This window comes from Heterocephalus glaber, unplaced genomic scaffold (genome assembly GCF_053883595.1).
Source record: "Heterocephalus glaber isolate CG9 unplaced genomic scaffold, H.glaber_assembly_v1.0 deba00000594, whole genome shotgun sequence".
NCBI classification, from domain to species: domain Eukaryota; kingdom Metazoa; phylum Chordata; class Mammalia; order Rodentia; family Bathyergidae; genus Heterocephalus; species Heterocephalus glaber.
This window is the reverse complement of record NW_028258151.1, coordinates 10,640,874-10,653,947: the sequence shown is the minus strand read 5'-3', so window position 1 is coordinate 10,653,947 and position 13,074 is coordinate 10,640,874. Positions and strand designations below refer to the sequence as shown.

Sequence of the window (13,074 nt, the reverse complement as noted above, 5' to 3'; positions counted from 1 at the left end):
ATAGGGATGGCAGTGTTGGTTCAGCTTTGGAAGATCAATCCCCAAAAGTCATCATTTTAACAGAGGAAAGGAAAAACCCATATGATCCTGTCAGTAGTTGGAGAAAAAGTATTGGACTAAATTCCACAGCTGTTTATGGTAAAAGCTATCAGGAGACTAGAAGTAGAACAGAACCTTCTCAACAGATTAAAGACATGTACTCCATACTTCCAGTGAGAACGCATTATATGAATGGAGAAGGTACAATGCTTTCTCCTTAAGGTGGGGAACAAGGGCAGACATGCTTACTCTTCATCTGTCCATTAAACTTTGAAACATAGGCCCCACCAAAATAGTCTGGCAATAAAATGACACAATTAGGATAGGATTGGCAAGGTAGAAGCAAAATCTTTATATGTAGATGAAATGATCATCTACAGAGAAAATACTAAGAAATCTCTAGGAGCCCCTAGAACTTGTATTTGAATTTAGCAGGATTAGAAAACACAAGGTATATATAAAAATTCAGGTCTGTGTATACTTGCTATAAATAAAGAACTGGATATTGAAATTTAAAAGTTACGTAGGAGTACAAAGGACCTAGAAAAGTTAAAAAACAAAACAAAACAAAAACAGTGCTGGAAGACATTTAGTACCTAATTTTAAGACTTCTTCTAAAGCTACAGTAATCAAGGCAGTTTTGGTGTAAGGAAAGACATATAGATCATTTGAATAAAACAGAGAATCTAGAAATAGAACCACACATATATGGTCCACTGAGTTTTGAAAGATTATTTAACATTAGCATTTTATAGAATATAAACTCAATTCAAGAGCCGAGGAAGAGATAGTGTTTTCAGCAAACGGCACTAGAACACCTGGTATCCATATATAAAAAATTAACCTCAACCCTTTATTTCCATACATGAAAATAACTTGAAGGGATCTATGAACCTAAATATGAAAGCCTAAAAGTATAAAACTTTAAGAAGAAATTATAAGGGAAAATGTTTATGAATTCAGGGTAGGCAAGAACTACCTAGTATCCAAAAGACATGATGTATAAAAGAAAAAAATTGATAAATGAGATTCCATCAAAATTTAGAAGTTTAAATGACATCATTAAAATGAAAAAGTAGTCCTTAAACAGACCATATTTACAATGCATATAACTTATGACTAGAATATATAAAGAATTCTTAGAGCTCATTAATAGACAACCCAATTAAAAAGTAGACATAAGAAGATGATAAATAGCCAGTACAGCACAAGGAAAAGTGTGCAACTCTAGAATCAGAAAAATACTAATCAGTACAATAGCAAGATTGAATTATACATTCATTAGGGAGATGAAGTTAAAAGGTTTTGTTTTGTTTTTTGGTATTGGGGATCGAACTCAGGACCTTGCACTTGCAAGTCAGGCGCCAGAACCACTGAGCTAAATCCCCAGCCCCTAAAGTTAAAAGTTTTAAAAGCCTTGTCATGACGTTTTCTTCTTGTTGGATTCTCCCCCTTTGCGTTTAATTTGTCATGCCCAATGGATTCATTCTGCTGGGTTTCCTGGGGTTGTGATCCTCATTGTCTTTTCCTAGGGTATTGTCTAAAATTTTTTGGAGTGCCGGTTTGATATTCATGAAGTTCCTAAGGTGCTCTTTATCATGAAAGTGTCTTATTTCTCCATCAATTTTGAAAGATAGTTTTGCAGGGTACATCAATCTGGGTTGGAGGCTGTTTTCCTTTAGGGCTTGAAATACATCACTCCAAGCTCTTCTTGCCTTGAGGGTTTGCATTGAGAAGTCTGCTGTGATTCTGATGGGCTTTCCTTTGTATGTGATTTGTTTCTTTTCTCTCACTGCTTGTAGAACTTTATTCTTCTGTTGGATTTCTGGAATCCTAACTATTATATGCCTATGTGTAGATTTTTTTTTGATCCAGGCTATTTGGAGTCCTATATACCTCACTTATCTGTATGTCAAGTTCTTTTCCCCTGCTTGGGAAGTTTTCTGCCATCACTTATGTGAACAGTTTTTTTATGTCATCTGCACTCTCTCTTCTTTCTTCATTGACTCCAATCAGTCTTATGTTATTCTTCTTTGCATCATCTAGCAGCTGCTGGATTGACTTGTCATGTTCCTTTACAATTTTAAAGCAATTTTTCTTTTCCTGGTCACTAATTGCAATCTTTTCTTCTATACCTGAAATTCTATCCTCACATTGGTTCATTCTGCTGTGTAGACTTTTGATGGAGTTTTTAATCTCCTCGAAATCTATTTGCATCTGTTTTATGGATTCCATTTGTTTCCTATGTTGGGAATCCATCATGTTCCTCAGATCCTCTATTTTTTTATCTGTGTCCTTTCTAGATTTATTAATCATGTCTTGCACCATGAGCAAAATCCTTGCTGTTATCTGAGTAATTAAGTCTGATTTCATTTTTCCCAGATCCTCTTTTGTTGCCAGTTCAGAGTTCAGGTGGTTGAGTATCAGATTGTTCCATCTTGTTTTCCTTTGGGGTGGCAGTAGGTGATCCAGAAGTCTGTTTTTGAGGCTTGTATACGTGTCTTCTCATTTCCGGGGGACGGGTGTGCTTCTAGTGCCCCTGTGGCTCACCTTCTCTGCCCTAGGAGCTTGGGGTGGCAGCAGGAGAGCTTCCTTCTGGGTGCTGGGTCTGGCTCAGCTTCTCTGCCCTAAGAGCTTGGGGTGGCAGCAGGGGATCTTCCTTCTGGGTGCTGGGTCTGGCTCAGCTTCTCTGCCCTAGGAATTTGGGATGGTGGTGGGGGAGCTTCCTTCTGGGTGCTTGGACCAAGGTGACTTTTCAAATTTTTTAAGTGTGAAGAAAGTGAAAATAGATACAGAAAATAATGATAGGAACAAAAATCATTGAGGATTGTCTAAGTTAAAGGAGCCAAATTTTGAATATATCAAACAACCCATCATTGAAGAAAAGCTGTCCTGTTCATCAATGGAAGAAATAGATAATTTTGTGCTTCCAGACTGTTGGAATGAAAAACAAGCATTTATGTTTATAGAACATTATAAATGGATTGAAATAAAAGAAAGCAAATTAGGATGCAAGGATTGTTCAACAGTTTGGCATTTGGAATTGAAGACAGAAAAGCATGTCTATGTGTCCAAGGAATGGATTGCATATTCAGTAACCCATATTGGCAGTAATAAAACCACCAGGCAAGCTTCTCTGTGGAAAAAATCAGGGAACATGACATTTCTAAATCCCTTGGTAAAATTCAAGATTTATTAAAGGAATCAATTAATGATTCAATTTCTTATGTAGTATATACACAAAATAATAAAAATATTAATTCCACTATAAAAGTTTTAATACTGTTTACAGTTTAGTAAAATATAATAGACCTTCACCTGATATTGAGGGGCAGTAGAATTATAAGAGAAAAATGGAGAAGTCATTTGTTCAAATACACAATACAGTGCAACAAGAACAGCAGAACATATTGGAAAATAAATAAAGACGTAGTTATTTAAGAATATTACCAATGAGAATGCCAAAATCTGTATCATAACTGATGAGGCATTGACAGCGTCAAAGAAGAGCACCCTTGTGATTTACCTTTAGTGCATAATTCATTCACCTCCTGCACTTACTATATTGTTTGTTGCTTTAAACGAATTGGTGTCAACCACAGCAGAGTGCACTTTTAATACCTTGTTGACTACCTTAAATGATTGTGGTTTTACAAATGAATGTTTGAAAGCAAATTTAATTGCTCTTTTTTTCTGATGGTGCTAATTAGATGGTCGGAAGAAAGTGGAGTAGCTACAAAATTGTTAGAAAATTTTCCTGAAATCATTATTTGAAACTGTTTAAATCATCAATTACAGGTGTCATTTCTTATCTGAAATATAACAAATTAATCATTTAAAAATATTTCTTAGCCAGGTGTTGTGTACATCTGAAATCTCAGCACTTTGGAGGCTGAGGCAGGAGGATTGCTGTGAGTTTTAGGGCACCTTGGGCTACATAGTGAGTTCAAGGCCAGCCTGGACTACAAAGGGAGACTCTGTGTCAAAAAACAAAATTTCTTGATAAGATTATTCTCTGTATTAAAATCTGGTGAATGTTAGAATTGAGCATTTAAGATCAACAACAAAAGATTTATTCTCTTTATTATCAATCTAAAACTGCAGCTAAAGAAGTTGAAATATTAAAATTGATCATGTAATGGGATCAAGATGGGCAGCATTAGTTTACAAGCTCCTACTGCTGTATGGCGTGCATGTCCTGTACTATGTATGCATTTTTCTCATTGTCATTCTCATTCTCATTCTGGCCTTGCAAAAAAATTAGCTAACATTATTTTCTTACATCTTACTGTGATGGTAGATATTCTTGAAGAATTTTCATTACTTTCAACTGCATTACAGTCAAGGTCAACTAATATTCAGAAAGCACAAAAATTGATCAAACAAATCATAGGAGCTTGGAAAGTTTAAAAATTGGTAGTGGAAAATACATATCTCAATTGAAGATTGATTAAGTCAGAGAGTTTAAAAATATTCTATTTGGGCCAGGGATTTAGCTCAGTGGTTCCACCGCCTGCCTTGTAAGCACAAGGTCCAGAGTTTGATCCCTGGTGCTGGGAAAAAAAAGATATTCTATTTAATAAAAATAACAAATTTGCACTCTTCCTAGGAATATGTTACTAGAAAATATAGTTAAACACATGAACTTAGGCTTTTATCTGATGGAAACCATGTTGAAAATATTTTTAATTATTTTGATTTGCTGGAACTATCTCATGGGCTTATGAAAAAATAACTTCACCATGGACAGCTGGTGAAAAGAATTTATTTCATTTGTGTGAAATTTTAAAATATGAAATTGACTTGAATGATTTTAGGGAATTTATAAATAATATAAAATCAAGCAATATTTTAATTCCTACAATTATACACAAAGTTAAGATTATTAGGACTATTGCAGTCAATATTGCAGAAGCTGAAAGAGGTTTCAGTTTAATAAACATAAAGTAATTTGTACAAAGAAAAAATAATCTAACAATAGATCACATCAGACTTAATGACAATAAGTTTATTGGGAAAAGAATTAGCAGATTAGGGTGCAATTCCATTTGTAAAATCTTGGTTAAATTGTAACCAGGGAATGGCTACAGATACAAGAGCTTGGCAAAATTAACAAAAGCCTTTTATGAGAATCAATTGGCTATGTAGAACTCAGAATAAAGAGTATTTTCTTTGTTTTTACCATCTGTATATTATGTGCTATGCATTCTTTATGTACTTAAATTTTTTAGAGAGCCAGTTAAACTAATATCAGCATGTTTCTGATTAAAAGGCATTCTCTAAAGAGAAAATTGGTGATCATTTCTAGGAACTACAGTTTTTCAGAGAGTGACCCACATCTGCTATAGTGGGACAGTATATTCCAAGAAGTCTTGTGCAGACCATCCAACCATTTCCACTTTGCAAAATAAAAAAAGACTCCTAAGTTCTAAGGCTTAGAAGCTATAACAAATAAAGAGAAATGGAATAAAAACCATAAGCCTTTTGGTTCTCATCTCTCATTTTCATATCTGTTACTGTATAGTATATTGTCCACTAGCTATATGTGACTATTAAGCACTTGAGATGAATTTGGTCAGACTAAGTAAAAGTGTAATCTATTTAATTTCAATTAAATATAAAAACAAGTAATAAAAATATTTTTCTGCTTAACACTACTGTTTTTTAGGTACATATTTCTGTTATTTTGTGTAAGATGATTGCTTGTCAAAGTTGTACATCATTTCTAAGTGGATATATCACTAAGTCTTTATCAACAGATCAATTAAGGCAAATTATTCAATGAATTCATGTAACATTTAAAATGTTTATATGAATATTTTATGCAGACTATAGGAATTCTAGGAATATTTATGTAAATTATTATTGGTAATTAAATTGAAATACTTATTTTAATTATAATTGAATTATTTTTCTAGTTTATACATGAATATGAGCAAAAATTTAAATTTAAAATAAAAACATAGTGAAAAAGAACCAAGTAGAGATGCTGAAGCTAATATATCTGGAACAGTCAGCAAGACTGCAAGAACATATGTTGCGGATTTCATGATGAATGTCAACTGCAGTTTACATTGGTAGAAAAAAACAAGCTGTTGTTTATGAAAAAATTAGGAGATATAGGCGCTGGGGATTTAGTTCAGTGGGACTGTGCCCACCTGGCAAGCACAAGGTCCTGAGTTTGATTCTCGGTACAAAAAAAAAATTTAAAAACTTAGGAGATATGAATGCATATGTATTCAAATATACAATGATTTTAATAAATTACCTTTCAAAATTCAAAAAAGAAACTTGCACATTGTACCCCATAAATGTGTACAACTGTTCTGTGTCAATTGAAATTACCTGAGTTCAGAATTATATGTTAAACAAAAAATTTTAACAAGTGTAAAGGAATATGAATTTATTTCACATATAAAATAGCTTGTATTCTTGTGTTTGCTTCAGCAACACATATCCTAAAATAGCTTGTATTCTTGAATGCAAGAGGACTAGTTTTAGTTAAATAAATGGTAAACTAACTTTAACTTTTAGTTATAGAAATTGTTTGGAAATTATGAGTGAAGCCTAAAAAGATAGTTTATAAAAAAATGTGTAGAGTTTTCAGTTAAGCCACTAAACAATTGCTTGCAGAATATGGAACTAACCGTATCAATGATCAATTCAAAATCTGAAAAATTACAAAACGTTTTAGGTTATGTAATGTAAGAGAAACTGCCCAACAAATACTCTAATCATATTTTATCTTAGAGGATATAAAAATTATGAAGTATCTTAAAATCATGCCCTAAAATCAAATTTGTGCAGCTATTTTTAAATATTTTCCATATGTCATTAGGCTTTCTGGTGGTAGGTGAGAAAAATATTTTTTTCAGGGCAGTTAAGTCAAAAATAAGATTTCATTAGAATTTCGAAACAAGCTTGATAGGGGCTGGAGATGGAGCTCAGTGGTAGAGTGCTTGCCTAGCATGCAAGAGGCCCTGGGTTCAATCTATAGTACCACATACACACCAAAACAAACAAAAACTTGATAAATATTTGTGCTTAGGTTTTTCAAAATGGTCTCCAAGTGTCAAGGTACAGTTAAGTAAATGCAAACTGTTAATCAACACCAGCTTATAGGGTTGCTGAAAGAATTAAGAAAATAATTTTAGTGATTTTTGCATACTTCACCAGTTGGTGGAATTAGTGAAAAGTTCTACAAAACCTACTGTGTATTTAACTCCAATTCAGGATTTTCTTGCAATAACAGAAATGCCAGCCAAACATTTAATAAAAACAAAAATGGCAGTTTGATTTATTTTCTCCCCAATATCACATGGTATATGAAGGATCTAAATTTGAAGCTCAAAGGATAAGAAAAAGCTTATTTGTGCCCTACATAGGCAAATACGGTGTCAGAGGTTTCAGTCCACAGTCAGCTGGCTCAAGGCAGAACCATCATGGCAGAGGGGCATGGCACACAAGAGTGAGCAGCTGCTCACTTCCTGGTTGCTGGGAAGCAGAGCCCAGGGAAGAACACCTGAGAAGGATATATCCTCCTAAGATTATGCTCCTGGTGTCCAACCTTTTCCAACTGGACCCTTCCTCCTCTCTTCCTGACAACACATTCAGCTATGAACAGAAGATTAACCCACTGATGAGTATAGCCCCCATGACGCTATGACCTCCTCAGAAGTCTTAATTCAGTCAAGAAAACAAGAAAGATTAACTGGAACAACAAATAAGAGAATATGATAAAACTGATTCTCTAAACATTTCTAAAAAGGAGGTGCAAAGTATTACAAATTATTCACAGTGTGTAGTAATAGCATCAAAAAACCACCGTCATGAATTTAAAGGCGATTGGGTTTTGCTTGAAAGGAAGAATGTCTGGAAGGCTAAAGTAGGAAACAAAACTTCTGTACATAGGGAGAGGAGGGTGCTTAAGGAGGGGAATGGGATAAAATAAAATTTATTAAAAAAAGAAACAATATCTCCATGTAAAGTAAAAAATAATTGTATAAAGAAAAAAATAAAGTAGGAAATATGACAGCCTACTCTAATGCATCAAGCAGCTTGTATTTAAGAACCAGGCATAGACATGAGCTGTCCTCTCTTGTCCTGTGCTCCAGTAGGCTCTTTTTCTTACTTGTATCACTTATGGAGAATTCCAGACCTGAAAGGAGCAAAGAAATTGCATGATGAACCTATGGACTAATCCTTTATACTCTTTCAAAATCAAATGGTTTGTTCTATTCTTATTGTTTGCAGGTAATAACAATGACATCTGATTCCTGAGTTATTTATTGTGTGAAGAATATTCTGTCTTGGGATAAATGTCTATACACTATTATTGTTAATAAGACTATTTGAGTTGCTAGAGTTTAAAACAGAGCACTTCAGCAGAACCAAAAAAAGTTTTTTCTTTTGGTAATGGAGACTGAATCTAAGGCTTTGCATGTGTGAGGCAAACTCTCTACCAGTGAACTACATCCTTGGCTTTTTTTTTTTTTGATACAGGGTCTTGCTAAGTTATCCAAGTTGGCCTAGAACTGCCTTAGCCTCTTAGTAGCTGGGATTACAGGCATGAGCCACTGTGGCCAGACTAAATAGGGTTTTAATAATAGAATTGCATTAGAAGTGTTTGTTTTATGAAAGCATAATAAAATTGGGTGCCATTTATACATAAATTCTTTTGGCCAAGTTGAATACTCTGTAAGTAAATTAGTGGCTCATGGTAGTCAGGTTAGAAACACCAATCCTGATATTTTCCCTTTTTTTGGAGACTGATGACTATCAGATTAGGGTTTTTTTGAGACAGGGTCTCACTATGTAGTTTACACTGGCCTTGAACTCACTATGTAGCCCAGACTGGCCTCGAACCCGAGGTGATCCTCCTCCTTCAGCCTCCTGACTGCTGGGATTACAGGCATGCACCACCACACCCGTGAGATTAAGGTTCTTAATGGGGGTGTTATGGCTTATATCTAGATGTCCCCCCAAAGCCTCATGCACTCACAGATGGGACTTTGGAGAGGTGGCTGGATCATGAGTGTGTGATACTGGATTAAAAGTATGATAACTGGATTACTCCACTGACTGGTTTAATATAGGTCTGGGTGTGGGTGGCACCAACCAATAGTCTTGTAGCCTGGATGGAATATAAAGGGAAAGATGGAAGGTAGGCTCACTGTCTCCTGCCTGCACACCATGAACTCCTCTGTCATGCTCTTCTGTCATACTGCACTGCCTTGGAGCCCACGAACTACTGACTGAAACCTCTACAGACTGTGAGGTGAAATAAACCTTTCCTCATTCAACTTGTGGGTGTCAGGTATTTTGTCCTGAGAAAGTAACCAAGACAGGATGTTTAAAATTTATCGATACCTCGATGACGTACTCTTAGTCAAAAACCAGTTCTTTAGAGTTCTGAATACTACTTAGCAGCTAATGCTTAGATGTTTCTGTAAGTAATCATTCAATATAAATGAGGTAAGCCAGTGAAGAACTGATAGAAACTAAAGTTGAAATCTAGGATTCTTTCATACGTAATGAATTGAAGGAAGACTATTAACATAAGATTGCTAATGTAAATTTAGCAATCCATTATAACATTAAGGTTTGTCTAAGAGAATTAAATTACGATTATCAAATCCAATGGTGGATCTTCTTCAAGACCTTAATCATAAAACAGAATAATGGATTCACACCCCAAGTAGAACAAGACTTCTCAATCCACAAATATTTGCCCTAAAGTGTTCCATTTTGAAATCTGAACCAATCAGCAAACTTTACCCCTTCTTATTTTAACTAGTCTCCCACTTCACAAGACTAGCCAGAAAATTACCCAAACCAAACTCTTCTTTTTTTTTTTTTTTGGTACTGGGGATCGAACTCGGATCCTCCCACTTGCAAGGCAGGCGGCGGAACCACTGAGCTAAATCCCCGGCCCCAAACCAAACTCTTCTTAACTTCCTAAAACTGAAAATTTGCCTTAGGTTGTCTCTTTTGCCATGCCAAGCTAAATAAACTTGGCTTTAGGGGACTATAAGCATGTTTCTAATTTTCTATTGGTGAACTTTAAATCTTTTTGTTTTGTTTTCTTTTGCTTTGTAATTCAGGCTGGCCTTGAACTCTTTATGTAGCCCAGGCTTCTCTAGAACTCACGGTGATTCTCCTGCCTCAGTCTCCCAAGTGCTGGGATTATACGCATGTGCCACCACACCTGGCTTCAAATCTTTTCTTATAGACACAACTCTTTTCCATCTACCCAGAAAAAACAACAACTATTGATATTTAATTAGGGTCCCCATTTCAGGCATGGTTTGCTTGGTGGTTTGACATGGTTCTTGTCATAATATATATCACTGGCATTTTTTTTTTTTGGTATCACTGGCATTTTTGAAAAATAAGCTTTTAGAAATCTTAGGTAAACACTGTTAGGGGAGGTAAAAAAAAACTCTATCCATGTTATACTGATAGACTATGTAGTGCCAAAATTTAACCATTCCCTCCCCCATTTATTACACATTGAGTTATTTTCCAGTTTTTACAATTATAAACCTGTAATAGATCCTTAGGATGAATCTCTGCAACGTCAACTACTGAATAGAATAGTAGGAGATTTTTTCAGCACATCCTGCTTTGCTGTTTCCCAAGGGTTTTAAGTCCTATAGGACCTAGACTGCACTTGCGGTAGAGGGGCCCCGCCTGGGGGGGGGGGGAGAGTGGATGCGTATGGGAATGTGTGGAAGACCCTGCTGGGACTACAATTCCCAGCATGCCCCGCGGCGGGAGGTCGGAAGCAGAGAGTGCAGAAGCCGGTCCCGGAGCGGCTGCCCCGCCCCGTCCCTCCCCGCTCCGCCCCGCGGCCTCGAGTCCTCGTTGTCTGTGGCGTCACGGCGTCGGCGCGCACGTGGGGCGGGGCGGGGCGGAGGCGCAGGCGGGAAGGGGTTCAGTGGGGACGCTGTTTCTCTTGGGCGTCGGGAACATGGGCGACCCCGAGCCAGAGGTGAGCGCCTAGGCCAGGCCAACTGTCGGGCTCGCGTCTCTCGGCCGCTTGGCCCACGGTGGCCGCCCTACGCCCGCGCCCTGCTCCCGGGGCGGTGGAGACCGGGGGGCCGCGCGCGGCCCTATTCGGCCGCGGGGTTCCCGGGGCGGCTGTTGGCCGTCCGAGCTTTGTCTTCCCTCGCGCCTGGCGGGAGGTCTGGCCTCCGGGGATGCCTGGAGGCTAAGGTGTTCTGTCTTCTTTTGCAGGTCGTGGACTCCGTCTCTCCCTCCAGACCCGAGGTTCCCGCGTCCGCGGCTGAGGAGAACGAAGACGACATCCAGTTTGTCAGTGTGAGTAGCCCGGTGCGCCTGGTGTGCGGGCCGCTGTGGAGCAGACCTCACCGGGGCACAGTCGCTCGGAGTTCGCGTGCCAGCGCAGGGTCGCGGCTGCTGGGACGCTTGGCCCAGCGCGAGGTCTGAGCCACCGTCGTGCCACGACAAAGAGGACGCCCGAGAACGCGTAGTGCTCTCCCGACTCCTCCCTGCCTCCATTTACGTTCGTGTTGTACTTCAGATAGGGTTTTGCTTTGAATTGGTGAGAATGTCAGGCCAGGGGCTGGACCGGGATAAAGTGAAGGGAAACGAGAAGGGCGGTGAGCGCTGAGCCTCTTAGTGCTCTGTAGCTTCATAGCCTCCGGGCTTCCCTAACCTCAGATCGTCATTTAGGCGTGGTGCTCAACACTTGATACTCAGGGTGCACCGACCTGCGTCACCAGGAATATTCTGTTTTTCTGAGTTTATTCCTTTTGGGACAGTGTTTTGCAGACATATCTGAAAAATTTATAACTGAACGGGCAGGTATCTTGAGCATCCCAGATGTTATGAATCGAATTCAAGGCAGGTCCTAGGGATCTTCATTTTGGAAGAAATACAGAACACAGGGATTTCGGACCACATTTATAAAGCACTGGTTTTGAAAGAAAGATATTGTATATGGTATATTTCGGGTGCTTTTCATTTGTAGCTGTTATGTTTTTACAACTGCTCTGCTTTAGTTAGAGGACACTTCTATCGCATTCTGCTCAACATGAATGCTGTAGTTTTAGTTTGGTATTAGAATTCTCCATGGAAAGTGTATTGATAGAAGCTGTTGGCCAGCTGTATGAAAGTGGTAATTATACATTGTGCTGTTGTGGTGATCCATTGTTGTATAGTGTTTTAATGGGTTTGCTGTCAAGTTTGTTCTTTACTTTCTTACCCTTTGCCATAACCTGTCCTTTAAGGGTTTCTGATAGGGGATGAGAATGCATTGCATCCTGCCCCACTATTCACTGTGGACTGTTTTTCAGGGGAATGTATGCTGGGGATTGATTGCAGAGCTTTGCATGTTAAGCCACGTGTGTTTGATAATAGAATTCTATGACTTTTTAGGACAAATATTTCAGACCTTTCTTGAGTCTTGGTATATTTATGAACACAGTACTCACTCTTGATTGGTATTTCATGCAAATAAAAGTAGGAATAACATTCTTCTTTGTGAATCATGGCCCTTTGAGTAGTTAACAGGCTTTTGTTCAGCTGAGATTTAAAAGTATCTTTAAATTTTACTTAAAATGTAGATTGCTTCTTTCATCAAGAATAAAGAATATTCATTCAGTGTATTGTACATTCAACTTGATATGATCTCTTACAGTTATCCCTGTTTTCAATAAAGGTTTAATGGTTTGGCAGCTTTAAATGGAAAATTAATTACATATTTTAAGTGCAATTACAGTACCAGAAGTGGCCTATAAAAAACTTTGTTGGCAGGTGGAAAGGTGTACTCTAGTAATCGCAGCACTCTGGGAGGCTGAGGCAGGAAGATCACAAATTCAAGCCCAGCCTGGGCAACTCAGTGACTTAGTGAGACCCTATTGGAGAATAAAGAAAGAAAACAAAAAAAAAGCTGGGGATATAGCTCAGTGTCAAGGCTCTGGATTCGCCCTGGATTCATTCCCTGATACTCCTACCCCCCAAAGAAAAGAAAAGGCCTTTGTGTTTAAGTGGTACCACTTCATGACAATT

The 13,074-nt window shown here is 37.9% G+C and overlaps 1 protein-coding gene and 2 pseudogenes across 8 annotated transcripts in view; all 3 read left to right on the top strand.

Moving 5' to 3' along the window:
• The first annotated feature begins 808 nt into the window (after positions 1–808).
• On the top strand, positions 809–4,580 carry LOC147829492 (E3 SUMO-protein ligase KIAA1586-like; annotated as a pseudogene).
• LOC147829491 (E3 SUMO-protein ligase KIAA1586 pseudogene) lies at positions 4,233–5,187 on the top strand (annotated as a pseudogene).
• A 5,694-nt stretch (positions 5,188–10,881) lies between these two features.
• Znf451 (zinc finger protein 451) overlaps positions 10,882–13,074 on the top strand; it is a 99,596-nt gene continuing 97,403 nt past the window's right edge. For 5 of the 8 annotated variants that reach the window (XR_015448832.1, XM_004846100.3, XM_087204934.1 and 2 more), the window contains exons 1-2: positions 10,883–11,032; positions 11,278–11,361. Coding sequence is in view for 6 of the 8 variants with exons in the window: in XM_004846100.3 (XP_004846157.2) it covers positions 11,012–11,032; positions 11,278–11,361 (105 nt within the window). In the remaining 2 variants the exon portion in view is untranslated. Of the gene's footprint in view, positions 11,033–11,277; positions 11,362–13,074 lie in introns of all 8 variants that reach the window. The other 3 variants (XM_087204936.1, XM_004846101.3, XM_087204935.1) reach the window with 2 other exon arrangements.